At 48.7% G+C, this 27,309-nt stretch overlaps 1 protein-coding gene across 5 annotated transcripts in view; it reads right to left on the bottom strand.

Moving 5' to 3' along the window:
- SLC8A2 (solute carrier family 8 member A2) overlaps positions 1-27,309 on the bottom strand; it is a 51,968-nt gene that overhangs the window by 5,536 nt on the left and 19,123 nt on the right. For 4 of the 5 annotated variants that reach the window (XM_060176623.1, XM_016193662.2, XM_060176643.1 and 1 more), the window contains 5 exons: positions 21,437-21,859; positions 7,623-7,726; positions 7,446-7,463; positions 3,899-4,023; positions 3,481-3,580 (listed from right to left, as the gene is read on the bottom strand). In XM_060176623.1, coding sequence (XP_060032606.1) covers positions 3,481-3,580; positions 3,899-4,023; positions 7,446-7,463; positions 7,623-7,726; positions 21,437-21,859 — 770 coding nt within the window. The remainder of the gene's footprint in view (positions 1-3,480; positions 3,581-3,898; positions 4,024-7,445; positions 7,464-7,622; positions 7,727-21,436; positions 21,860-27,309) is intronic. The other variant, XM_016193663.2, reaches the window with a different exon arrangement.

The following is a 27,309-nucleotide window of genomic DNA, read 5'->3' as shown; positions in this document are numbered from 1 at the left end:
AGTGGCAGTCAGGTCCTGGCTAAATCATTTCCCAGAATCCTTTGCAGCAGTGGCCATGTAACCCAGTCAGGCAAATGAGACATAAACAAAGGCTTCTGGAAAGCACTGGCTTTCCTAACATGGGCACGGCTTCCAGCTGGGGTGTGTTTTGCAAGCTTTGAAAGGCTGCCTCCCTCACTCCGAGCACTGTGAACCTATCAGGGCTGAATTTGAGCTGCAGTGAAGTGGGAAATAAATGGGATATTCTATTGACCTGGTGCTCAACTGATAAGCAGAAAACAACAAATGAGAAGCAGTGTGCACACTGGTGTGTGCCAGGCATTACATATGGAAAGGCAATGATAAGAAACCCTGTGGGCAGGCTCCCCTCAGACCAGCAGTCAGAGTACAGCAGGGGATATAAGCCAGATCAGCCAACAAATCATGGAGCTACTCCCCCTGGTGCCATCCAAAGGCTCTTTGGTGTCGCCAAGCAGAACACACCCGGCGACAGAGAAGAGAGACTGACAGATTGGGGGATTTGGGTCAGTAATTTTTGAGCTCACATAGCTACTTGGTTTGTTAAAGAAATATTTGGGATATAGGAGAAAGCACAATGGTTCTGAAAAAGATATTCATGCCTGAGGCTTCAAAATCCCAAGTTTAATCCATCACCTCCCCCCACCCACCCCTGCCACTACCATGAGCCAGATCTGAACAGTGTTCTGGAAGAAAAAACAGTGAAGGAAGAAAGATTTGAATCTGTCAAAAACGAACTAAGTGGCTTTAGTGGTTTCTTGGTGCTTCATTCTGCACAAAAGTCAGGCTTTTGCTGCTACTCCAAGTAAAATGGAACCAGAAACTCAAAAACATTAGGCTCACTGTCCCCCTCCCCCCCACTTTTTTCCTGTCTGCAATTCAGACTTGACATCTGGAGGTTTAGCAGCTACTTTGTAACCATGAGGTAAAAGAAAAAAGGGTGGGGGGAAGAAGAAATGAAGAAAGAGCTTGAACCTTGAATGACAGGACCGAGCTGCTGCTGCTAACTCTTCATTACCTTAATTTTACTCCATAGGAGAAATAAATTCTGGTGTACTGCCACCACTGATCCACTGGATGCGTCCCTAACTGACCACAGTGAAACTCAACCACGATCAGGGCACAGATGATCCACTCCTGGGAAAGGACCATTTTATGTCACTGTATTTCTTGGGGCTTCCTCCTTCCCTGATCCAAATCCTTCCTTGGCACCCCACTGCCCTCAGGCACATCTCCTCTTCTGGGCTTGGCATTTCAGAGCCTGCAGGTTATTCCTGTGGGTGGGGGGTCACGGCTCCTGAGTCTAAGTCTGTTTGATCCACTATGTGATCTTTTGAATTGGGATTCTAACTTCTCTGAGCCTCTCCGGATGCCGATCTGGAAAATGGGAATAATAATAGGGTCAGCCTGCAGAGAAAGCTGGGAATGACCACAAGTGAGGTGCTCTCCATGGTGCTGAACTTGTCTCCAGGATGACTTAGTCCTGAAGACCTCTGCAGGCACCTTGCATTTGCAAAGATATTTCCAACCCAAGTTCAGTCTGCAAAGTGTTTCCAGTCCAGGCAGGAAGGTAAAGGAAACCCCAAAGCAGCCCTAAGTACAAGATGATGTTATTCATGCCCTATGGGAGAAAGGACTGCCTTTCTGGTGCTCACACAGAGAATCAAACAGGTGAGCTGAGGAGACAGCATAGTGCTAATGCAAAGGGGTTTTCATGCCTGAGGCTCTGAGGTCCCAGGTTTAATCCCCAGCACCACCATAAGCCAGAGGTGAGCTTGGTTAAAAACATAACCAAAAAGGGGGTTGCTGAACCAAGTACAAATATTATCAAACAGCCAACTAAGAATTTGGACAGGAAGTGGATTTCAAAGATGCCCGGCACTTAACCCATCTTCCTTTTATTTTTTTTTAAATATTTATTTCCTTTTGTTGCTCTTGTTGTTTTATTGTTGTATGTTATTATTGTTGTTGTTATTGATGTTGTTATTGATGTTGTTATTGATGTTGGATAGGACAGAGAGAAATGGAGAGGAGAGGAAGACAGAGAGGGGGAGAGAATGACAGACACTTACAGACCTGCCTCACCACCTGTGAAGCGACTCCCCTGCAGGTGGGGAGCCAGGGGCTCGAACGGGATCCTTATGCTGGTCCTTGCGCTTTGCACCACCTGCACTTAACCCACTGCGCTACCACCCAACTCCCACCCATCTTCCTTTTATTTCTTTTCTCTCTCTCTCTCTCTCTCTCTCTCTCTCTCTCTCTGTCTTCACCAGAGCACTTTTCAGTTCTGGCTTTTCATGGTGCTGAGGACTGAACCTAGGACCTTTTGTGCCTCAGACACGAAAGTTTTTTTTTTGAAGAACCATTATGCTGTCTCCCCAGACCACCAATTCATTTCCATTGGGCCCACAATTGTGCATCTTTGGGGCTACCACCTTTTCTATCCTGGAAAACTGGCTCTTTTCCATCCCACTGACCAGCTTCTTTGTAACCACAGCTCTGCATGTGGGAGCCTGATACTGTGTAAGGGGCAGAAGTTCCATATTGGCCCTTCCAGAGTTTCCCTTGGGCCTTCTGTCTCTGATCCCCAGTCTCCCTTGAGCGGCCCCATAGAAGCCAGTGTTGCTCTTCCAGACTGAGCCTGTGATTCCGTGAGTCATTGTGTCTCTGGCCACAGGGAGACGGTGTGTGCCCATCTGAGGCCGGAGGGGGTGAGAAGTGGCTCAGGTGGGAGAACTGGATGGCCTGATGACTGTTTCCATAGCAACAGACAAGCCCAAGCTCTGTCGGGGAGACCCTGCCATCTCACCTGTTCGCACCTTCCAATATCCACCCAGTAGAAAACCTTCCTCCCTATGGCTCTCAGTCTCAGCCTGTCTCTGTCCACCTTTCTGTCCATCACTCTCTGGTCTTTTTTTTTTTTGCCTCTAGGGTTATCACTGGGACTCGGTGCCTGCAGTATGAATCCACTGCTCCTGGAGGCTACTTTTCCCTTTTGTTACCTCTGCTGTTTATCACTGTTGTTATTATTGTTGTTGTTACTGCTGTCATTGTTGTTAGATAGGACAGAGAGAAATCGAGAGAGGACAAGAAGACAGAGAGGGGGAGAGAAAGACAGACACCTGCAGACCTGCTCCACCGCTTGTGAAGCCAGCCCCCTGCAGATGGGGATCCAGGGGCTTGAACCGGGATCCTTATGCTGGTCCTTGCACTTTGCATCATGTGCTCTTAACCTGCTGTGCTACCGCCCTACCCCCTTTCTGATCTTCTTGTCTGCTCATTCTCCCTGTCTTTTTCTCTCTGCCTCTATGATGCCCTGTGTCAATTTCCCTTGTTTTCTTCTTCTGTCTTCCCAGTCCCTTTTCACTTCTCTATTGCTCTCTGTCCTCCCACATGTTCCTTCTCCTTGCCCTGCCTCTCTCTGGTTGTTTTCCTGTCTCTCTGTCCCATTCTCCTCCTTACCTGCGCTCACCGTAATTGCCTCTAAGAACTGCTCCCTCCATGAGTGGGTCCCAATCACCAAAGCCAAGTTTGTTTTCTTGATTAGTTTGTCCACTGTGTTCTGGGGATGAGACAACGGAAGAGAAAAGAGATCACTGCATGGGACCAGAACAGCTCTACAAGGAGTCTTGAGGATGGGGTGGGGGGCGGGGGTCATTGCCCAGGGTCAAGGGTCCTGAACCTTCCACAGCTCTACCTACCAGTGAGAAGGGAAAGGGAGGCTGACACTGTCCTTGGTGCTGAACAAGTTTGGAAAAGATGGCCTTGGACCTCTGGTCTCCCCCTTCCATGGGAACTTTAGAATCAGTTCCCTTCCAGACTGTCCCCCAAGGAAACATCTCAGATAAGACTCCCAGAATGCAAGGTCCCAGACAACCACCTTAAAATCATACGATTCCTCAATGATGACCTCTAGCCGGCAATTTTCCCCAAGAACTGGCTTGCCCATCTCTGCTATCCTCCGTGCCTCCTCCTCCTCGGCTGTCAGCTTCCGGTCCCCGTCTGCTGCACAGTGAGGGGTGGGAGTTAAAAATTCCAGCCAGACCCATGATGCCTTCCCTGCCTGTTCCCATAAACACCCGTCTGCTCTTCTCAGGGGCCTCCTTGATGACACTCCAGCTTCCCATCTGACCAGCAATTTCTCCAACCAGAATCCCAAAGCTTCTGGGTAAGCAAGTCCCTGAAGCTGAGTTGGTGGGTTCTAAGGTTTCTATGCCGGGGGCAGTGTGACTCTGGAAAGTGCCTTAAGCTCTCTGTGTTTGGCATTCCTGTCTGCCAAACGTACACAATAACCACTCCTCTCTGTGTAGTTGTGAGGGTTTCCAAGAGTTCATTCATGTAAAAGTACAGTAGAGCTGGACCCAGCACATGATGTTTTAAAAAAATTTTTAAATACTTTATTTATTTTCCCTTTTGTTGCCCTTGTTGTTTTTTATTGCTGTTGTAGTTGTTATTGTTGTTATTGATGTCATCATTGTTGGATAGGACAGAGAGAAATGGAGAGAGGAGGGGAAGACAAAGATGGGGGAGAAAGACAGACACCTGAAGACCTGCTTCACCGCCTGTGAAATGACTGTTCTGCAGGCAGGGAGATGGGGGCTCGAACCAGGATCCTTACGCTGGTCCTTGCAGTGCACTTAACCCGCTGCACTTCCACCAGACTCCCTGTTTGTTTGTTGTTTAAATTTTATTTATTTATTAATGAGAAAGATAGGAGAGAAGAGAGAGAGAAAGAATCAGGCATCACTCTGGTTCATTTGCTGCCAGGGACTGAACTCAGTACCTCATGCTTGAGAGTCTAGTGCCTTAGCCACTGCGCCACCTCCCCGACCACTGTTTGTTTGTTTTTAGATCCTGTATTTATAGGGCAATTTTTGTTGTTTCAATTAATTTTAAAAAACTTATTATTTATTTATTTAATGAAAGGTATGGAAAAAATGGTATATATAGAGAGAGACCAGAATACTGCTGAGCTCTAGCTTATGGTGGTGCTGGGGATCAAACCAGGGACCTCAGAGCTTTTAGGCATAAAAGTCTTTTGCAGAATCATTATTATTAATTTTTTTCACCAGAGCCTTGCTCAGCTCTGGCTGATGGTGGTGCTGGAGTTGAACTTTAAATCTTTGGTGCCTCAGGCATGAAAGCCTTTTTATATCACCATTATGCTATATTCCCAGCCCTCTACATTTATTTATTTATTGCCTCCAGGGTTATTGCTGGGGCTTGGTACCGGCACTATGAATCCACTACTCCTGGCAGCAGTTTAAAAAATTTTTTTAAATATTTATTAATTTTCCCTTTTATTACACTTGTTTTTTAATTTTGTTGTAGTTATTATTGTTGTTGTTATTGATGTCGTCGTTGTTAGACAAGAAATAGAGAGAGGAGGGGAAGACAGAGAGGAAAGTGAAAGATAGACACCTGCAGCCCTGCTTCATCACCTGTGAAGCGACTCCCCTGCAGGTGGGGAACCGGGGGCTTGAACTGGGATCGTTATCCGGTCCTTGAACTTCACGCCACGTGCGCTTAACCCACTGTACTACCGCCCAACTCCTGTTTGGCGGCCATTTTAAAAATTAGATACAGTGGGGGTTGTACTGTTAAATGGGAATCTGGGGAATGTTATGCATGTACAAACTATTGTATTTACTCTTGAATGTAAAACATTAATTCCCCAATAAAGAAATAAATTATTTAAAAAAATTAGATACAAAAGAGAGAAATTGAGAGAGCAGGGGAAGATCTAGAGGGAGAGAGAAAGACACACACCTGTAGACCTGCTTCACTGCTTGTGAAGTGTCCCCCTTGCAGGTGGGGAGCAGGAGCTTGAACCCAGATCTTTGCATGGGTCCTTGTGCTTCATACTGTGTGTGCTTAACCAGGTGCACCACCGCCCAGCCCCTCTACTTTATTATTACCACTATTATTACCACCACTACCACTGCCACATACTTTGGAGAGAAGGCCTGCTGTTCTGTTCCCAACCCCCAAGTCCAGAAAGCATCACACAGTGCACTTGAGGTATCGAAAGAGGAAATGCCTACTTTGGGTGCAATCCTAGGACCCAGACCCACTTATAATTGGCCTGAGCTAATTTCTCTCTCTCTCTCTCTCTCTCTCTCTCTCTCTCTCCCTCTCTCTCCCTCTCCCCCCTTCTCTTTCTCTCTCTCTCTCTCTCTTTGTGGGGAGTGAGGGGAGGTTGGTGCCAGCACAAGAAATCCACTGCTTCTGATGGTAATTTTTCCTCCCCCCCCAGTTTCATTTGATGAAACAGAGAGAAATTGAGAGGGGAAGGGGAGATAGAGAGGGAGAAAGAAAGTCAGACACCTGTAGACTCTCTTCACCACTTGTGAAGTGTCCCCACTGCAGGTGGAGAGGGAGGGCTCGAACCCAGCAGAGCATCACTCTAGCACATGCACTGCTGGGGATCAAACGCAGAACCTCACACTTGAGAGTCTAGTGCCCTGTTCACCGCACCACCTCCTGGACTTTGACTTGAGTCCATTTCTTGCACTTCCTGAAATCAGTTGACTTTTCGCTCCAAATGGGCATCAATCAAATCTTCATTCTCAGAAGGGGAATAGTCTCAGAGCTTTGCCTGAGCAAGAAAGGAATTGTAGGAAACAACAGGGACTTTTACAGGAGCCTGTGCTACTCACCCTAACGAATATCACCTTTAGTTCAGCGCTAAGACTAACCCTACATCCCAATTCCAACCGTGACTTTAAAACTGCTCAGTGAGGACCTAGTGAGGGTTGTATTGTTATGTGGAAAACTGAGAAATGTTATGCATGTACAAACTATTGTATTTACTGTCAAACGTAAAACATTAATCCCCCAATAAAGAAATTAGAAAAAACTGCTCCGAGTCCCAAGTCCCAATCCCTGACTCTGACCACAAACTACTCAAGCTCACTTTAAATCCCAGCCTCAACTTTGATGTGAATCTGACCCCAAGAAAACATTAGTTGAGCCCAGCCCAAGTCCAGAAACCGACTTCCATCCTGACTCTACCCCTGCTTCAGTCCTAACCCCACTGCGATCCCAAATCGCAACCGCACCCCAGTCCATGATCATCACCCCCATACCTGACCCTCTCTCTGACCCCATCACAGACCCGGATCAGATTCAAGGCTTAAAACACACACACACACACACACACACACACACACACACACACACACACACCTACAGATGAAACATAATATTGACCTTTTAAGCCCCTAACTGTAACCTAAACTAGTATGCCCCCCACCCCCACCACCTGTAAGACCAGCTCTGGTCCTGACTCTATCTCATCTCCAACCTGACTTGAACTTGACCCAGAAGGGAAGCTGGAGCTCTGACCCTGCCCAGAATCCCTCTTTAGATCGTGGCCCCCCTCCCCTGTGCCTTCCTAATCAAAACTAAGAGGTGGTACCACTTACCTTGATTGAGAAGCAGGGCTGGGAAGAGACAGACAGAAACAGAGAGTGAGATGGCTTCCCTGGCATGAGCCTGAAGGAGCATCCATACCTGGTCTCACATATCCTCCCACCCCCAACCCTGAACCCCTGAACCCCTGAACCCCTTCCCTTTCCCACAGTCCAACCACCACTCCTCACCTGAAATCCCTCGCTTAAGCCACTGTGGCTGGCCCAGCTCGATGAAGAAATTGTCCTTTTTCTCGTATTCCTCATCATCAACTATCTTCACCTGCAGAGTTTTCCTGGAGGTGGGGGAGGTGAGTTACTGGACTGAAGGTCCCTCCCTGAAGCCCTCACAGAACTCACCTGCTAATTGTTCTTATTCCTTCTCTTCACTTCTTCTTTTTTTTTTTTTTTTTTTTTTAAGTCATCTATGGTACTTCACTGCTCCAGGTCAACTTTTTAAGGTAAGAAGAGTGAGAAAGAATGCAGGTTCCTGTACTAAATATGAATATATATGGGCCCTGGGTCAGGCAGATGGGGTGAACAGTTAATTTTATTCATAGAGTTTCTTCAAAATTGGGAGCTATTCTCTGCCCTAACCCAAATTTCTAGCCCTATTCTCAACTTTGACACCATCTTTCTAGACAATATTTTGGCCCAACTCTGTTAGCTATCAACTCAAGCAAAAACTACCCAAGTCAGGCCCCTAAGAACATACCTAAATTAGACTCCCTTGATTCTTTCCACCCTAAGATTTTTATTCTCATCTGCTCTAATCCTACATTTTGGTTCCTGTTCATTAATCATTTTGTCTTGTTTTATAGCTTACCTTTCAGCCACCAAGCTGCAGCTATTACTATGATTCCATCCTGACTTCCCTGGGCAGACAACTTCACTAATATGTCCCAGAACCTCACCTCTCCAGAGCTCTACCCAACCAGGGAAGACAGAAATGGGCTGCAGGTATGAATCAACCTGCCAACATCCATGTTCAATAAAGAAGCAACTACAGAAGCCAGAACTCTGACCTTCTGTAATCCCCCAAAAGTTTGGGTTCATACTCCCAACAGGAGAAAAATGATAGGGGAAGATGACTAGAGGGCTCTGAACTCCAACTCCATCAAGAGAGAGAAGAAAACAGGAAGGACATTTGGAAGTAGTAATAGGTATAGGTGTGACTGAGAAAGGAAGAGAAGGCAGGTCTATAAAAAAATGGACAAATATATACAAATATAGGCAGATAGTTATATAAATAACAGTTAACCCGTATCTACAACCTTGGGAGAACTACTGTAACTTCCAATGGAGGGAATGGGGACACAGAATTCTGGTGGTGGGTATGGCATAGAATCATACCTGTTACCTTATAATTTTTTCAAATCAATATTAAGTTAATAAAATTTTTTAGTTAAAATTTTTTTTTGTTCTGAGGGGGAAAAAGAGAAAGAGAGGCAGAGAAAGAGGGAAACTGGGGCCGGGTGGTGGCGCACCTGGTTGAGCGCACTGGTTACAGTGCACAAGGACCTGGGTTCGAGCCCCCAGTCCCCACCTGCAGAGGGAAAGCTTCGCAAGTGGTGAAGCAGTGTTGCAGGTGTCTCTGTCTCACTCCCTCTCTAACTCCCCCTTCCCTCTCGGTTTCTGTCTGTCTCTATCCAATAAATAAAGATAATAATTTTTTTAAGATTTAAAAAAAATAAAGAGAGAAACAGAGAGAGAGACAGAGAGAGAGAAAGGGCATAGCATTGAAGCTTCTTTCTATGTACTGGGGGCTGGGCTTGAACCTAGAACACACACATGGAAGCAGCACACTCCCAGATTCCTTGAGATGGGGCTACTGAGGTTTCATGTGTACTGCTCCTGGGCTAAAAAAAAAAAATTAGATAGAGAAGACATCATGGTACCACTCCAGCATCTGCGGAGTTTCTCCCTGTGCCGCAGTGTTTTCATGTGCTTTCATGTGGCTTTCATGTGAGCTAGGGCTCAAACTTGGGGCTTCACCTATGTTAAGGCACACAGCCTATGGGGGTAAGCAAGCTCCTGACCCCAGATTCTTTTTTTTTTTTGTTGTTGTTGTTGTTGTCTTTACTGTTGACTTCACAACTCTTTCCCGGATAGAGACAGAGATAGAGAGAGGAAGGGAAAAACACCACAGCACCAAAGCTTCCTCTACTATGGTGGGAGTTGGGCTCGAACTTGGGTTGTGAGAATAACAAAGCAAGTTCACTATCCATGTGAGATATTTTTCAATTCTTTTTTCTTTCTACTACTGTTAGTTTTTAAAGCCTGACTTATTTTTTAAAATAATTAAAAAAAATTATTATCTGGGGGTCAGGTGTTAGTACAGCGGGTTAAGCACACATGGTCCGAAGCTCAAGGATCCTGGTTCGAGCACCCGGCTTCCAACCTGCAGGGAGGTGGCTTCAAGAGCGGTGAAGCAGGTCTGCAGGTGTCTGTCTTTCTCTCCCCCTCTGTCTTCCCGTCCTTTCTCAATTTCTCTCTGTTTTATCTGGCAACAACAGCAGTAATAACAACAACAGCAAGGGCAACAACAAGGGCAACAAAAGGGAAAAATGGCTTCCATTTTCCAGTGCATTCGTAGTGTAGGCACAGAGCCCCAGCAATAACCCTGGAGGCAAAAGAAAAAATTATTATCTTTACATATTGGATAGAGACAACCAGAAATTAAGATGGAAGCAGGAGAAAGACACACACACACACACACACACACACACACACACACACACACACACATCTGTGACACTGCTTCACAACTCACAAAGTTTTACCCCTGCAGGCTCACACCATTATAACATGTGTGCTCAACCAAACGCACCACCACCTGGCCCGAAGACTGACTTATTTCACACACACACACACACACACACACACACACACACACACACACACACACACACACACACACACACACACAGAGAGAGAGAGAGAGAGAGGAGATGGATGGAGAGAGACTGAGACCAGAGCACTGCTCTGGTATATGTGGTTCTGGGGATCGAACCTGGGGCCTCAGACTTACCTAGTCTTGTGCTCCACCCACTGAGCAAGCTCCTCTGACTCTCTGTGACCTCGTTTAATCCTGCCACCACCCCAGGGAGGAAGGCGCCCTTATTGCTGAATTCTGAAGCCAGCTCCAAATGGCTGAGGAAGCTGAGGTTTGTTAGAGAGAAGCAATAGGGTGGGGGTTACACAGCATAATGGCTATGCAAAGAGAATCTCACTCCTGAGGCTCCAAAGTTGCATGTTCATTCCCCACAACAACATAAACTCAGAACTGATGAGTGCTCTCAGAAAAAAAAAAAAAAAAAAAAAGCAATAGGAGCTTAGGCATGAAGCAGAGATTGAACTTTGAACCTGCAGTGAGTACCATCCTTCTGCCTCCACCAGCCCCAACCTCCAGGGCCTCCCTCCACTTGGCCTACAGCCACTGCCCAAGAATCTCCCATTTCAGTTCCACCATCTGAAATCTTTCCTAACAGCAACCAGAAGGGTTCTAGTGAGACCTAGCACAGATGGGGTCCCTCCTCTGCTCAACCCACCCCACCTGGCACCTACCTCACCCAGAATAAAAGCCCAGGTCCTGAGAGGGGCCCCAAGACCTCAGCAATGTGACCTCTCATCTCCCTCTTCCTTCACTCTTCTCTGACCCAGCCAGGCCTCAGGGCTTTGTGGCGGCTGTGGAAAGCTCTTCCCCACAACCCACCTCCCTTCTTCATTCCTTCCCTCCAGCTTTCTGATCAGACTGCACATTCTTCCTCAACAAGGCCCACTACCACCACGTTCAACACTGGAATCTACAGCCAGGGGGATGGTCCATGCTATAGCTCATGCTTTGTGAACCTGAGGCCCCAGGTTCAATTCCCAGCGCTGAATATGACCAGAATAGTTCATTAGTCTCTCTCTCTTCTCTCTTCTCTCTCTTCTCTTTCTCTCTCTCTCTCTCTCTCTCACTCTCATTAAGTAAATAAACCTCTTAAAATCTGAATGCTGTTGGGGAGATAGTTTGCCTGGTAAAGCATTCATTTAAAAAAGTTTTAATATATATTTAATATATTATATATATTATATATATAATATATTATATATATAAATATATACATTTTAATATATATTAATATATATTTAATATATATAATATATATAAAAGTTTTAATATATATTTATTTTCCCTTTTGTTGCCCTTGTTTTTTTTTAACTGTTGTTGTAGTTATTATTGTTGTTGTTACTGATGTTGTTGTTGTTGGATAGAACAGAGAGAAATGGAGACGGGAGAGGAAGACAGAGAGGGGGAGAGACACCCGCAGACCTGCTTCACCGCCTGTGAAGCGACTCCCCTGCAGGTGGGGAGCCGGGGGCTCGAAATGGGATCCTTATGCCGGTCCTTGGCGCTTTGCGCCACCTGCCCTTAACCCGCTGCGCTACCACCCGACTCCTCCCTATTTTTTTTTTTTTAAGCAGAGCACAGTTAAGCTCCAACTTATGATGGTGTTGAGGATTGAACTAGGGTAGAGCATGCATGATTATCATGTGTGGGGACCTGAGTTCCTCACAAACACACCTTGCAAAGGTGCTTCATGAGTGGTGAAGCAGTGCTGTGGTAGTGCCTCTTCGTTTTTCTCCCTCTGTCTCTCATTCTGTAAAACGGGTGGGGGGATGGTCCATCAGGGGTAGAGGAATGATATAGGTGAAAAGGGGAAGAATATATTTTAAATTTTTTTTCTTATTATCTTTATTTATTTATTTATTGGATAGAGACAGCCAGAAATTGAGAGGGGAGGGGAAGACAGAGAGGGAGAGAGACAGAGAGATACCTGCAGCCCTGCTTCGCTGCTCATGAAGCTTTCCCCCTGCAGATGGGGAACAGGGGGCTTGAACCTGGGACCTTGCACACTGTAACATGTGCGCTCAACTAGGTGTGCCACCACCCAGCCCCGGGAAGAATGTTTCTATTCTAATCCTGCCTCCTGTCCCTAATCCAGTACACATGGTCCTCTCACTCCACTCAATGCCTTCTTTTTCTCCATAGCACCTTCTATTTTTTAATTTTAGTAGGAGAGATACAGAGAGGTGGAGAGAGAGAGGGAAAGAGAGAGGGAGAGAGGGAAAGAGAGAGGGAAAGAGAGAGGGAAAGAGAGAGGGAGAGAGGGAAAGAGAGAGGGAAAGAGAGAGAGAGGGAGAGAGGGAGAGAGGGAAAGAGAGAGAGGGAGAGAGGGAAAGAGAGAGGGAAAGAGAGAGAGAGAGGGAGAGAGGGAGGGGGAGGGAGGGAGAGAGAGAGAGAGAGAGAGAGAGAGAGAGAGAGAGAGGGAGAGAGAGACCAGAGTATTGCTTAGCTCTGGTTTATGGTGGTGCTGAGAATTGAACCCAGGACCTCTGAGTCTCAGAGTCTCAGGCATGAAGGAGTTTTTCAGAACCCCTATGCTGTCTCCCCAATCTTCCATGGCACCATGTAGTCACCACATAATGTGTGTGTGTTCTAGCCACCAGGGTTATTGCTGGAGCTCAGTGCCTGCACTACAAATCCACAACTCCCAGTGAACCCCCCCTTTTAAAATTTTTGATAAGAGACAGAAATTGAGAGGGGAGGTGAAGACAGAAAGGGAGACAGACAGACACCTGCAGAACTGTTCCATCACTTGTGAACCTTTTTTGCAGGTGGGGACCGGTGGCTCGAACCTGCGTCCTTGCACAAGGACCGCTGGCCCTGTGTGCATTTCTTTTGTCTTCTTGCTTGAAATGCAAGTTCCACTGGGCAGTGATCTTTAGCTAGGATTCTCTGCTGTCTTCCTGACACCTCCCACTGCACCCTGCAATAGCACGCCCTCCACACCCATTTGTTAACTCAGATCCTTGAGCCCAAGAGACCCTCAGCTTCCTGGCCTCTGTCTAATTGGGCTAATTGATTCCCTCAGCATCCCTGCTGCCATGGTAACAGGAGGTGGTGTTGTAGGCAGGAGAGGAACAGACAGAAGTTATCTGTCCTTCCCCAGCAGGCACCCCACCTCCCACCAACAGGAGACTCTTAACCCCAGAAAGCTCACGGCTCTGCCACTTGCCACCCCTTCAGCTGTGGGAAGCACAAGGCCCAGTCCCAGCACCCCAAAACACAAACACCCAGCCCACACAGTCCCCCAGCAGAGGAAGCGCAGCCAATCACACCACCTACACCCACACACCATCACACCCTGGAGTCATTCCCTCTGCAGTGGGAAGCTCAGTGCAGACCAGATGCCTGTGAGCATGACACAGCCCTCTCACCCCCAAGCCTGGGCGACACTTCTAGGCTCCCCAGAGCCCCATGCAGACCCTCACACCCCTTCCCTTCCATTTTGGTTCCACTGCTCCTGACAGACTTGGTTCCATGTCTCCCTTCCAGCTATCCAGCCTCTCTTGGATCTAACTTTGTCTCTTGGGCCATTATTATTTTTTTGCCTCCAAGGTTATTGCTGGGTTTCAGTGCCTGCACTACGAATTCACTGCTCCTGGAGGCCATTTTTTTTCCCTTTTGTTGCACTTGTTGTTTATCGGTGGTGTTGTTATTATTGTTGTAGTTGTTGTTGGATAGGACAGAGAGAAATGGAGAGAGGAGGGGAAGACAGAGAGGGCAAGAGAGAGATAGACACCTGCAGACCTGCTTCACTGCCTGTGAAGCGACTGCCCTGCAGGTGGGGAGCCGGGGGCTCAAACTGGGATCCTTCTCCCAGTCCTTGTGCTTTGTGCTACCGCCCAGCGCCCTCTTGGCCCATTTCTAACTCTTCTGTATCTACTTCTGTGTATCCATCTCTCCATCTCTCTGGCTCAATCTCTCTTCCTGTCCTTCCTAAGTTTTCCTCTCACTCTGGGTTTTCCTTTTCCCCAGCTTTTCAGTGTCCAAGGAATGGAATGACTGAGCTGGGAAGATAGCATAATGGTTCTACAAAAAGCTTTTCATGCCTGAGGCTCTGAGGTCACCACTTCAATCCCTTGCTTACACCACCTTCAACCAGAGCTAAGCAGTGCTCTGAGTACTTACTCTGTGTGTGTGTGTGTGTGTGTGTGTCTGTGTGTCTGTGTGTGTCTCTGTGTGTGTGTGTTGTGTGTCTTTTGCTCTGTATCTCTCTCATTAAAATAAATAGATAAAATACTAAAAAGAATGGAGTGAGGGGGCCGAGCAGGGGCATACTTGATTAAGTGCACATATTATCATGAGCAAGGACCAGGGTTCAAGCCTCTGCTCCTCACTTCCAGGGGAGAAGCTTCATGAGTGGTGAAGCAAGTCTACAGGTGTCTCTCTTTATCTCCTCTGCGCCTTTCAACTTCTCAGTCCTATTAAATAAAATATGGGAGAAGAAAAAGAGGAAAAAATGGCTTCCAGGAGCAGTGGATTTGTAATGCAGGCTCTGAACCCCCTGGATAACCCTGGAGGCTTAAAAAAAAAATGGAGTGACTGAGGTCAACACCTTCCACGTACAAGGCTATCAGTCAAACAGTCCTCCCAGGGGCAGCATTGCAATAACAAATGCACACAGGACCTGGGGACGCCTACGCTGAGACACTCACACTGCAAGAGGGTGGCATGGGGACAATCTTCCTCACTCCCCCCCCCCCCCCAGGTCTCTGGGTGTTTTAAATATCCCATGGGCGGGAAGAACAGCCCGAGGAGCTGTCCGTGGTGCTGATACACCCAGCTGAGGGCTGAAGAGCAGCCCGCCTCTAGACCACACGCTGATACATGCTGACAGCTATGACATGCTACCAGAGTCTCTGTCTCTCTTTCGCTGACGCTGTATGACTGACACTCAGAGGACCAACTGACGCTCTTACAGGCGAGTGCCCTCAGGGGACCCAGAAAGAGGAGAAACCGCCCTCCTCCTCATCATCATCAGGGGACAGCAAGAGGGATGAGGACTGGGGAAATAGTTCAGTATGCTAGAGCACAGGAGCTGCACGCCTGTGTCCCCAAAGGTTCTAGATTCAGTCTCTCTTATAAACACACACACCCACACAAAAGAGGGAAGTAGGGAGGGGCAGAAGAGAACCTTGAGGTCCTGGTGCACAATGCTGCAAAGGACCTAGGTTGTGGGTGACAGTGTTCTGCAGAGAACTAGCACAAGGAGATGAGAAATTATACCCAGCACCAATGACTGCACTGTAAACCATTACTCTTCCCCATAAGAGTGATGATAAGCAAATAACATAGAGCCTGGGAGGTGGTGCACCTGGCAATGCTGGTGTGTTACCATGTGCAAGGACCCGGCGGTCCCCACCTGCAGGGGGGAAGCTTCAAGAGTGGTGAAGCAGAGCTGCAGGTGTCTGTCTTCTCCCTATCTCCCCTTCGCTCTGAATTTTTCTCAAGCTCTATCCAATAAACTAATAAAATAAAAGCAAGTAACTCTCTCATTAATAAATAAACAGCTAAAAATAAAAGTAAATATCCATAAAAAGAGGGAGTCATGCAAGGAGGGCACGATGGCCCAGGAGGTGGTGCAATGGGAAAGTATTGGGTTCTCCTGTATGCACAATTCAGATTGAAGCCTGGCCCCCCACTGCACTGAAGGAAGCTCCAATGCTGTGGGGGTTCTCCTCTCCTCTTTCTGTTTCTCAGTCTCTACCTGAAAATAAATAAATATATAAATAAATAACTTATTTTGTAAGTGTTGGATTCTCAAGTGTGAGGTTCCAAGTTCAATTCCCAGAATCAAAATTTCTCTCTTTCTCTCATTAATAAATAAATTAATATTAAAATAATAAATAAAATTACAAGAAAAAGGAGGGCAGGGTTTCCTGAGTTCTAAGGAAGCAGCCCCCGGAAGCAGCCCCCTGCCTGATGTTCCATTACCCTCATGCTCACCTCTGTCAACCAACCCTCATTTTTTGGAAGCTCCAGTCTTCTGTCCACCGCCTCCACACACACACACCCTTGCGTCAGATGGGTTTCTTCTGGTCTGTCCTGTTCTTTCTGAGCATCTGGAGAATCTTTCTTTCCTGATTCTCATTCAATGAGAAAGTCTCTCTTTATCATCTTTTCATTCTTCCTTAATTTCAGACTCTGAGATTTCTCTCTCTCTCTCATTAGATTGTATCTGTTCTTCTTTAACATAGCGTAAAACCCCACCAATGTGTCCTGGAGCACCGCTTCCCCAGAGAACCACCCTACTAGGGAAAGAGAGAGGCAGACTGGGAGTATGGACCGGCCAGTCAACGCCCATGTTCAGCGGGGAAGCAATTACAGAAGCCAGACCTTCCACCTTCTGCAACCCACAACGACCCTGGGTCCATGCTCTCAGAGAGATAGAGAGTGGGAAAGCTATCAGGGGAGGGGATGGGACATGGAGATTGGGTGGTGGGAATTGTGTGGAGTTGTACCCCTCCTACCCTATGGTTTTGTTAGTTTATCCTTTCTTAAATAAAAAATAAATTAAAAAAAAAAACATAGCATAAAGAGGGAGACAGAGACAGAGAGCCAGAACCTCACTCTAGCACATAGGATGCTGGGGATGGAACCTGAGACCTTGTGTATTCAAATTCAGTGCCCGATTTACTGTACCACCTCGCCAGCTCCACCCCCACCCAGCATTTATTAGTTCTGGGATATGATGGGGGAAGGTGCTGAACCTAGGACTTCTCACATGCAAGTTCTGTGTGCTCCCACTGCATAATCTCCGTGGCCTTTCTCCCTCTCTCTCTCTATTTAAGACTTATTTACCTTTATTAATAAAAGAGAAAAAGGAAACCAGATCATCACACTACCATATACGGGGCTGAAGACTGAACTCTGGACCTTACACTTTTTTTTTCTTTTGCCTCCAGGGTTATCGCTGGGGCTCAGTGCCTGCATCACGAATCCAGTGCTCCTGGAGGCTATCTTTTCCCCCTTTGTTGCCTTTGTTGTTTATCATTGTTGTTGGTGTTGCATAGGACAGAGAGAAATCGAGAGAGGAGGGTAAGACAGAGGGGAAAAGAAAGATAGGCACCTGCAGACCTACTTCATCGTTTGTGAAGCGACCCCCCCACACACAGGTTAGGAGCCTGGGGCTCAAACTGGGATCCTTTTGCCGGTCCTTGCACTTTATACCATGTGTGCTTAGTCTGCTACGCTACCTCCTGGTCCCCTGGACATTACACCTTTAAAAATATTTATTTATTCCCTTTTGTTGCCCTTGTTTTTTTGATTGTTGTAGTTATTATTGAAGTTGTTGTTGTTGGATAGGATAGAAAGAAATGGAGAGAGGAGTGGAAGACAGAGAGGGGGAGAGAAAGACAGACACCTGCAGACCTGCTTCACTGCTTGTGAAGCGACTCCCCTACAGGTGGGGATTCAGGGCTCAAACCGGGATCGTTAAGCTGGTCCCTGTGCTTTGCACCATGTGTGCTTAACCTGCTATGCTACCGCCCGACTCCTGAACTTTACACTTTTAAATCTTCCATTCTACTAATGTACCACTTCTCTGTGGTTCTCTCACTTCCTCTCCTGATGTATCTCATTCTGTTTCTCACCACCACCCCCTACCGTGTGTGTGTGTGTGTGTGTGTGTGTGTGTGTGTGTGTACACAGAACACTGCTCAGTTATGGTTTATGATGGTGCTGGGGACTGAACCTAGGACCTCAGAGCCTCAGAGAAGAAAACCTTTTTGCATAATCATTATGCTGCCTCCTGGGCCCCTTCCTTCTTTTAAAATTTATTTATTTACTTATTTATTTATTTATGAGATGGAGAAGGAGAGACAGTGAGAACCAGAGCATCACTCTGGCACATGAGATGCCAGGCATTGAACTCAGGACCTCATGCTTGAGAGTCTAACACTTTCTCCACCTCCTGATTCACTCTTTTTAGTTCCAGGTTTCTATCCTGTCTCTCATTCTCTCTCTCTCTTTCTTCTCTCCCTCCCTCTTGTGTCTTTTTCTCTCTTTGATTCTCTGCTACTGTTTCTCCCTGTCTCTATCTCTAGGTAGGTCTCTTTTGCCTTTGGGTGCCAATTTCCCTCTCTCTCATTCTTTCCCCACCCCCAGAGTCTCTCCTCTATCTCTGTGTTGATCCTGTCTTTGCACCCCCCTTCTTCCTGGCTGCACCTCTAATTAGCGCCTGCCCGTCAGAGGACGGATGTGTTTCCCCAAACGCTAATTAGCCTCCTGCTCTGTCTCCTTAAGTCACAGCTGGAAGTTGGGGGTGGAGGCGAGGGGGGGGTGTCCCAGGCAGGGGAAGCCACGTGGGAGGAGGAGAGGGTCTGTGGGGTTGCAGCAACAGCAGCAGCAGCAAGAGGGAAGCCGGCTAGACTACAGAAAGGACTGAAGCAAGCAGGAAAAGCACTTTACTCCTTGCCTCTGCCTCCGGGAATGAGAGGAGGGGTGGGAGTCCCCTGGGTTGGCGTCCCCTGCGCCTGTCCCCAGCCCTGACTGTCAACCCAAGGCAGGCACAGAGAGATGGGAAGGTGTGCTGAGTGTGGGCTGTGGAGCTTAGTCCAGACCCAGAGGGAGGCTGCCTGCAGGGGGAAACACAGAGATTCAGAAGGGAGAGACGGAGAGACAGGGAGAGCAGCCCGGAGCTGGCAGAGGCTGGAAAAGGGAGGAGGTGGAAGAGGAGGGGAGTGCGGTGGGGGCTCTGCTGGGTGGGAGGAACGTGGGCGGCAGAAGGAGGGAGACAGACGGGCCTGCGGGGGCGGCAGGGAGCAGGCATAGCGTGGGGAGGCGCCTTCTGTGTCCTTGGCAGGCAGGTGGGGGATGTGAGGTTACAGGCACGCACAGGGAGACTGGGGCATCTGTGGAAGGGGGTGGCCTGGCGTCTGGGCAGGAGAACAGCATTATTTTGAGGGAGCACATCGGTGAGGCTAAGCGTGTGCTTACATATGCACACCCTATATGCAACCCACCCTCTCCACCCAAATCCCACCTCATCTTTTCAGACCCCAGCCCCCCAGTTTCCTTAGCCTCTCTGGGTTCTGCTCCCAGTTTCCCAGCCCCCTGGTTCCTGACAAGACCTCCCCCCACACACAAGCCATGCCCACATTGCAGGTAAGGTCTCCTGTTATTTTCCCCAGGTTTTTCTTCAAGTTAATTTCCTACCTATCACTGAACCCTGTCCCATCCCGAGACCCCGTCTTCTTCAGCCTCTCACATTCATTTCCGGTGTTTCTACCCGGATCTCACCGGGCTTCCAGAGGCGGTGTGGCTTCTCTAACACCAATTTACAACCACAGGACACTCCTCTCATCCGCAAGGGGACCCCCGCTTCAAGCCATACACCATTTCCACTATCGCTTCAGCGGTCTGGGAGGTAGTACTGTGGGTATAGTATTGGGCCTAGGAACCTAAGGTCCTGTATCTGGTCCCTGGCATTGTGTGAGCCAGTGATGCTCTAGTTCTCTCTCTCGTGTTAATAAACATTTTAAAAAAATAAAGTGAAGCCCTTTAAGCCGCTACCTTTCTCCCCTCCTGTTTGTCCTAACTTGGCTCTCCCCCTTCACCTGGCCCTTCCTCCTTCCTTCACACCCTTCACTCCCCACAGCAATCTGATTCTCCCAGATCCCACCCACACTCCATTCCCATCGTCATGGCTACACCATCTCATTCCTATCTTTTCCCTGCTCTCCTCTGTCCTGACCCCTCTCTGGACCCTGCCCTGCCCTGCCTCTCCAGGACTCTGCATTTCAGAGGCATGATCCTAAGTAGGGGGTACCCAAAGGGACACACAGTCACTCATTCACAGGGACTTATGTACTCCTATGTTTATAGCTGCATCATTCACATTAGTCAAAGAGTGGAAAGAGTCAAAATGCCCACCAACTGATGGTTACTGGCTAAAGAAGTTATGGGATACACACTCCATGGAATACTACTCTGCAATAAAAAAAATGATATTGTGTCCTTTGGGACAAAAATGGATGGAACTGGAGGTGACTATGCTTAGAGAAATAAGTAGAGAGGAAAAACAGCTACCAGATGGTTTCACTCATTCGTGACATCTAGGGAAGAAATACACAAACCTGCAAAAGAAATTTAAAAAAAAGGGGGCCGGGTGGTGACATACCTGGTTAAGTGCACATATTACCAAGTGCAAGGACCCGGGTTTGAGCCCCTCTGCCACCTGCAGGGGGAGCTTTGCAGTGCTGTAGGGCTCTCTCTCTCTCCCCCTTTCCGTTCGGTTTCTGGCTGACTCTGTCCAATAAATACCGATAATTCTTAAAAAGAAATTAAAAAAGAAAAGCAGACAAACTATTCTTAAGACAGTAAGAAGTACAGTGGTTACCTGTTATCATTGGGAGGTGGGAGGGTAGGGACACAGAACCTTGGTGGTGGGCGCAGTGTGGAACTATACCCTGTAATTTTACAATCTTGTAACCCACTAGTAAGCACAAATTAAAAAAAAAAAAAAAGGCAAGGTCTCCCACATGTCCCACAAAGTATGAGAAAGCCCCGCCCACTTCAGAGACCTTGCCTATTTCACAGGACAACGCTGACACAGACTCACTGCCTATACAATGTCTATTCCCGTCCAGTCCACGCCTGTTTGGTCATGCCCACCCTCTGACCCCACCCTTATCTATTATAGGCTTGATCTACCGCCCACTTACTGGCCCACCTACACGGTTCCACTTATTCTGGTCTAGACCACGTCCCTCTCTGGCCCCACCCGATATAGGCCCCGCCTGGACCACGCCCGCCACCGTGGACCTGTTCGCACCCAGACCACGCCCTTCCAAGACCCTGCCTGCTTTACGCCCGCCCTACGCCACGCCCACCACAATTCCCACCCACCCAATTGGTTGTTTCACCAAGACCACGCCCTCCCTGGCCCCATACGACCACGCCCATTCTCAGATTAATCGCTCCCATCTAGACCACGCCCACCACCTGTTCTGACCCACACAATTGGTCCCGACCACTCAGACCACGCCTCTCTCTGGCCCCAACCCCAGATCGCCCCGTTCCAGGCCACGCCCACAACTGAATCTCACGCATACAATTGGCCCTGTTGGTACCGACTACGCCCACCCCGGCCCCGCCCCTCCAAGCCACTCACATGGTCTCGTCGTCTCCGAACTCTAGCTCCCCGCACGCGTCCTCGTAGTGCACCCCGCCGCCGCGCGCCGTGCCGTCCACGGTGCGGTAGGGCAGCCGCACGGTGCCGCGCGCGCCCGAGCTGCGCACCACACGCACGTCCACGGTGCCCATGCACTCGCTCACGTGCAACAGGCGGTCCTGGAAGGAGAAGATTCCCGCGTGGTCGTCGTCCAGGATGGTGACGGTGGCCAGCAGCGGCGCCACCAGCCGTCCCTTGGGCCGCCCGCCGCCGTCGGGCTCGAACATGCCCTGCGCATCACCCACGCGCAGGTTCAGCAGCCGCACGAAGAAGTGCTCGTCCTCCTCGAAGATGTCGTCGTCGATGATGCCGATCCGCAGCTCCTTCTGCGTCTCGCCGGGCTTGAACACCAGCGTACCCTCGCTGCAGCGGGGGAGGGGAGAGAGGCGGTGAGGCTGCGGGAAGGCGCGCTGGACGGGGTGGGCTTCCCGGAGGAGCGGGCCCGGCAGGAGGGTGGACGCGCATTAAATAAATATGCAGCGGGCGGGGGTAGATAGCATCACGGTTATGCGAAGAGACTTGTGTCTGAGGCTCCAAAGTCCCAGGTTCAACCCCCCGCACCACCATAAACCAGGGCTGGGCAGAAAAAATAGTAATAATAAATTAATAAAGAAGTAAATATGTTGAGGGCGCCTCTGCCCGCTGGGAGGGGGTGCACAGCTGCCTCCCCCATCCTGCCAAGAACCCGTGAAGATGAGCCGAGCCTTCATCTGACAGCAAATGATGGGCGGTGATGGCATCCAATTAAGCAAACTCAGCGCTCAAGGACCCTGGTTCGAGTCCCCACTCCCCACCTGCAGGGGGAAAGCTGCACAGATGGTGAAGCAGGCAAGGCTGCAGGTGTCCCTCTGTCCCTATCTCCCTCTTTCCTCCCCTCCCAATTTCTCTTTACCGATCAATAAAGTAGAAGGAAAAAAGGAAAACATTGGCTGCTGGGAGCGGTGGATTTGTAATGCTGTCACCAAGCTCCAGCAATAACCCTCGTGGCAAAAACAAAACAAACAAACAACCCCCCCCAAAAAAAAAAAACGTATCAACTGAAACTGATGCAGCACAAGCCCAGGTTTCCTGGAGGAGGCTCTGGCTCACCGGAGACTGCATGCTTGGCCAGCTTCCAAGCTCCTAATTCTGGGACGGGGACCCCTAATTCTGAGTAAGTACCTAGGACAGAACTCCCCGGCTACACTCCTTTTTCTTTTCTTGTTTTCTTGCCTCCAAGGTTATCGCTGGGGCTCCGTGCCTGCACTAATACGAATTCACTGCTCCTGGAGGCCATTTTTCCCTCTTTTGTTGCCCTGTTGTTCATTATTGCCATTATTATTGTTGTTGTTATTGCTGTCATTGTTGGATAGGACAGAGAGAAATCCAGAGAGGAGGGGAAGACAGAGAGGGGGAGAGAAAGACACCTGCAGACCTGCTTCACCACCTGTGAAGTGACCTTCCTGTAGGTGGGGAACTGGGGGCTCGAACCCAGATCCTTGAGCCGGTCCTTGCACTTTGCACTATGTGCGCTTAACCCGCTACGCTACCACCTGACCCCGACACTCCATTTTCTAAAGATCTGTTGATTGGTGAGAGAGAAGAAAACCAGAGCATTACTCTGGCACATACAATACTGGGGATCGAACTCAGGGCCTCAGGCTTGTAAGTCCAGCTCTTTGTCCATTGTGCCACCTCCCAGAATGCCCTTGTCAGGCTTCTGATAAAAACCTCTCTGTGTGGTCCGGGAGGTGGTGCAGTGGATAAAGCACTGGACTCTCAAGCATGAGGTCCCGAATTCAATCCCCTGGCAGCACATGTGCAGAGTGATGTCTGGCTCTTTCTCTCCTCCTATCTTTCTCATAAATAAATGAATGAATACCTCTCTGAGCTCCTAGGTAAGCCACAGAGGAAAGCTCACACTTGTTAGCTTGCATGCTTCATCCACTCAGCAGATGCCGACTGCCCATTCTGGGCTCTGGGAACATAACGTAACCAAGCCCTGGCCTGGCGGAGCTCACAGCCCCAGGGGAGAGAGTCAGATCACAGCGACAGTCACCCAATTAGTGATGTAATTGCAGTTCATTCATCCCACAAATGTTTATGCCTGCTGCGTGCCAGCACTGCTCTTAGTGTTGGGAAAACAGCAGCAAAACCAGCTCAGGAAGCAGGCCTAGCTGAGTGGCACTTCTGCAGCAGCCAGAAGATAGCTGAGAGAGAGAGCACAAGACGTGCATGCATATGAGGCCCTGGGTTCAATCCTTGCATTGAATGGGTCAGAGTGGAGCTCTGGATCCATATTCCGCCCCCCCCCCAACAAATTTATCTTTAAGTCACTGAGTTTATTTCTTTTTTTCTACCGGAGCACTGCTTAGCTCTGGCTTATGGTAGTATGGAAGATTGAACCTGGGACTTTGGGACCTCAGGCATGAGAGTCTCTTAGCATAACCATTATGCTGTCTACCCCTGACCCTTAATTTTTTTTCCACCAGGGTTATGGCTGGGGCTTAGTCCTTGCACTGCTCTTGATGACCATTTTTTAAAAAATACTTATTTATTCCCTTTTGTTGCCCTAGTTGTTTTTATTGTTGTCATTGTTGGGTAGGACAGAGAGAAATGGAGAGAGGAGGGGAAGACAGAGGGGGGAGAGAAAGATAGACACCTACAGACCTGCTTCACTGCCTGTGAAGCGACTGACTCCCCTGCAGGTAGGGAGCCGGTGGCTCGAACCGGGATCCTTATACCGGCCCTTGCACTTTGCGCCACGTGACCATTTTTTTTAAAGAGACAGAGAGATTGTTAGGGAAAGGAGGAGACTGAGAGAGAGGGAGGGAAGAGAGTGAGAGAACTACAGCACTGCTCCACTGCTCATGATGGACCAGCAGATGGGGACCAGGGGCTTGAATCTGGGTCCTTGCACATAGTAATGTGAAAACTCAACTGGGTGAGCCACTGCCCAGCACCTGACTTATTTACTTATATTTATTTGTGATAGAATGGAGGAAGGAGAGAGCCAGAGCATCACTCTGGCACATATGATGCCAGAGATCAGACTCAGGACCTCATGCTTGAGAGTCACCTCCTGGGCCGCAAATGAATCTTTGTTTTTTTTTAAACCCCATATGACACATTGTCTGGTGGTGACGGTAGAGTGGAGAGATGCAGAGGAAGGAGTGTGAAGGGGAGGAGGAGGACAGGGAGCAGGATTAGGGTGGCCAGGAGGAGGGGAGCTGTGGCGGCCGGGGGGGAGGAAGCCATGGAGGTCACAGGCAAGGAGGAGCAGTCGTGCACCCCAGCAAGTCACGAATGGAGACTCGTTCTGAGAAATGCCTCCTGTGCACATAGGCCACGTGGTACAGCCGACTGGCCCTGCCATCCTGTCTGCCATTCACCCAGCCTTGACCCAGGCATTGTTAAATGAACTGTATTCCTGCCAGGGAAAGGGAGCAGCCAGTGCAAATATCACAGAAAACTGGATCTTGAGGACCCTGGCGAGGACTGTGGTAGCTACTGAATCAGACAGGAACCATGGAGGTGAGGCCTCAGCAGAGGGTTTCAAAGAGCATTTGCTGGTAGGTCCCCAGGCAGGGGCTGGCTCTGGTGAGGCAGGGAATGGTGGAAGCGGGGACATTGGCTCAGCCAGGGAGAATCTGGAAGGGGACAGGGAAGGACTAGAATGTGCCTGGCAGGGCAGCTGAGACCTAAATGGCACAATGTTCATGACTCTGGGAAGCCTGTACTCCCCCTCCCGGTCCTTTAGGAGGGAGGACAGAAGGTCCACTCCCTGGTGCCACATAAAAAAAAAAAAGTCAGGAGTTGGGCAGTAGCGCAGTGGGTTAAGCGCAGGTGGTGCAAAGCGCAGGGACCGGCATAAGGATCCCGGTTCGAGCCCCCGGCTCCCCACCTGCAGGGGAGTCGCTTCACAGGCGGTGAAGCAGGTCTGCAGGTGTCTATCTTTCTCCCCCCCTCTGTCTTCCTCTCCTGTCTCCAATTCTCTCTGTCCTATCCAACAACAATGACATCAATCATAACTACAACAATAAAACAACAAGGGCAACAAAAGGGAATAAATAATAAATATTTTAAAAATACAAAAAAAAAGTCAATAACAGATAAGTGTCTGAGTAAGTTGTGGTCTGTATATGCAATGGAATACTACTCAGCTATTAACAATAGTGAATTTACCCTCTTTACCCCATCTTGGATGGAGCTTGAAGGAATCTTGTTAAGTGAGATAACTCAGAAGCAAAAGGATGAATATGGGATGATCTCACTCATAGACAGAAGTTGAAAAACAAGACCAGAAGGGAAAACACTAAGCAGAGTTTGATGCCCGGCATCATATGAGCCAGAGAGATGCTCTGCACCCCCTCCCTTCCTCTCCCCTCCTTTCGCCTCTCCTCCCCTCCCCTCCCTTCCTCTTCCCATCTCTTTCTCTCTCCCTATCATAAATAAATTATTTTTTAAAGCTTTCTTCCCTTCCTTAAGTTACTTTACTTCCACACATCAGGAGAGTGTTATAACGCACATGCGTACTGGGGCCATCTGGCAGAGCTCATGCCTTGCACCATATGGGGGAGCACCGTGGATGGTGAAGTGGTGCCATGATGCCTCTCTCCCTCTCTCTCTAAAAGGGAGAGCTGGGTGGTGGTGCACCCAACTGATCACACATAATACCTTGTGAAAGGGCCTGGGTTTGAGCCCCTGCTCCCCAACCTTGGGGGAGGCTTCATGAGTAGTGAAACAGGGTCTGCAGGTGTCTCTCTGTCTCTCTAACTCCCCCTACCCTCTCATTTTCTGTCTGTTTTACTGAATTATGAAAAGGAAACAATGGCTGCTAGAGTGAATTCATTGTGCAGGCACCAAGCCCCAGCAGTAACCCCAGTGGCAAAAAAATAAATGAAGTTTAAAAAGTACTACAATCGGGGGGCCAGGTGGTGGCGCACCTGGTTGAGCACACGTGTTACAATGTGCAAGGACTAGGGTTCAAACCCTCAGTCCCCACCTGCAGAGGGGAAGCTTTGCGAGTGGTAAAACAGTGCTGCAGGTGTCTCTGTGTCTCTCTCCCTCTCTGTCATTCCCTTCCCTTTGGATTTCTGGCTGTCTCTACCCTATAAATAAATAAAGAAATTTTTTTTAAAAAGTACTACAATCTTCTTTTTTAAAAAAGGCACATAAATCTACATTGTCCAGGGGCCAGGTGGTGGTGCACCTGGTTGAGTGCATAAACTATAGTGTGCAAGGACCTGGGTTCGAGCTCCAGGTCCCCACCGGCACCACGAGTGGTGAAGTAGAGCTGCCAAGTGTCTCTCTGGTTCTCTCCCTATTTTCCCCTCCCCTCAATTCCTTCCTGTCACTATACAATAATAAATAAATAAAAATTTTAAAAATCTACATTGCCCAGTACATGAGCTGAGCCTGGAACAGGGTACAAGCTTCAACAGCTGACAGGACAGCCCTGCCTGCCCAGACTCAGGCAGAAACATGCCCAAAGAACAGGGTCTGGGGCTAAGCCTGGGCTAGAACCTGGACATCCTGCCCTAAGAAGAGAAGACGGCCTATGGCCGTCATGGCGACAGGAGTGCCAGGACAGGAAGGAGGGTGCCTGGGCTTCCCAGCCCTCTGTTCCACTTTTTTTTAAAGACTTTATTTATTTATTAATGAGAAAGATAAGAGGAGAAAGAAAGAACCAGACATCACTCTGGCACATGTGCTGCTGAGGATCGAACTCAGGACCTCGTGTTTGAGAGTCCAAAGCCTAATCACTGCGCCACCTCCCAGGCCACTCTGTTCCACCTTCTTGCTGCAGATACCTCAGCTCCGAGCTCACTCTT

Source organism: Erinaceus europaeus, chromosome 2 (assembly GCF_950295315.1).
Source record: "Erinaceus europaeus chromosome 2, mEriEur2.1, whole genome shotgun sequence".
NCBI classification, from domain to species: Eukaryota; Metazoa; Chordata; class Mammalia; order Eulipotyphla; family Erinaceidae; genus Erinaceus; species Erinaceus europaeus.
Note: the sequence above shows the minus strand (reverse complement) of the source record. Positions and strands in the feature narration are given on the sequence as shown.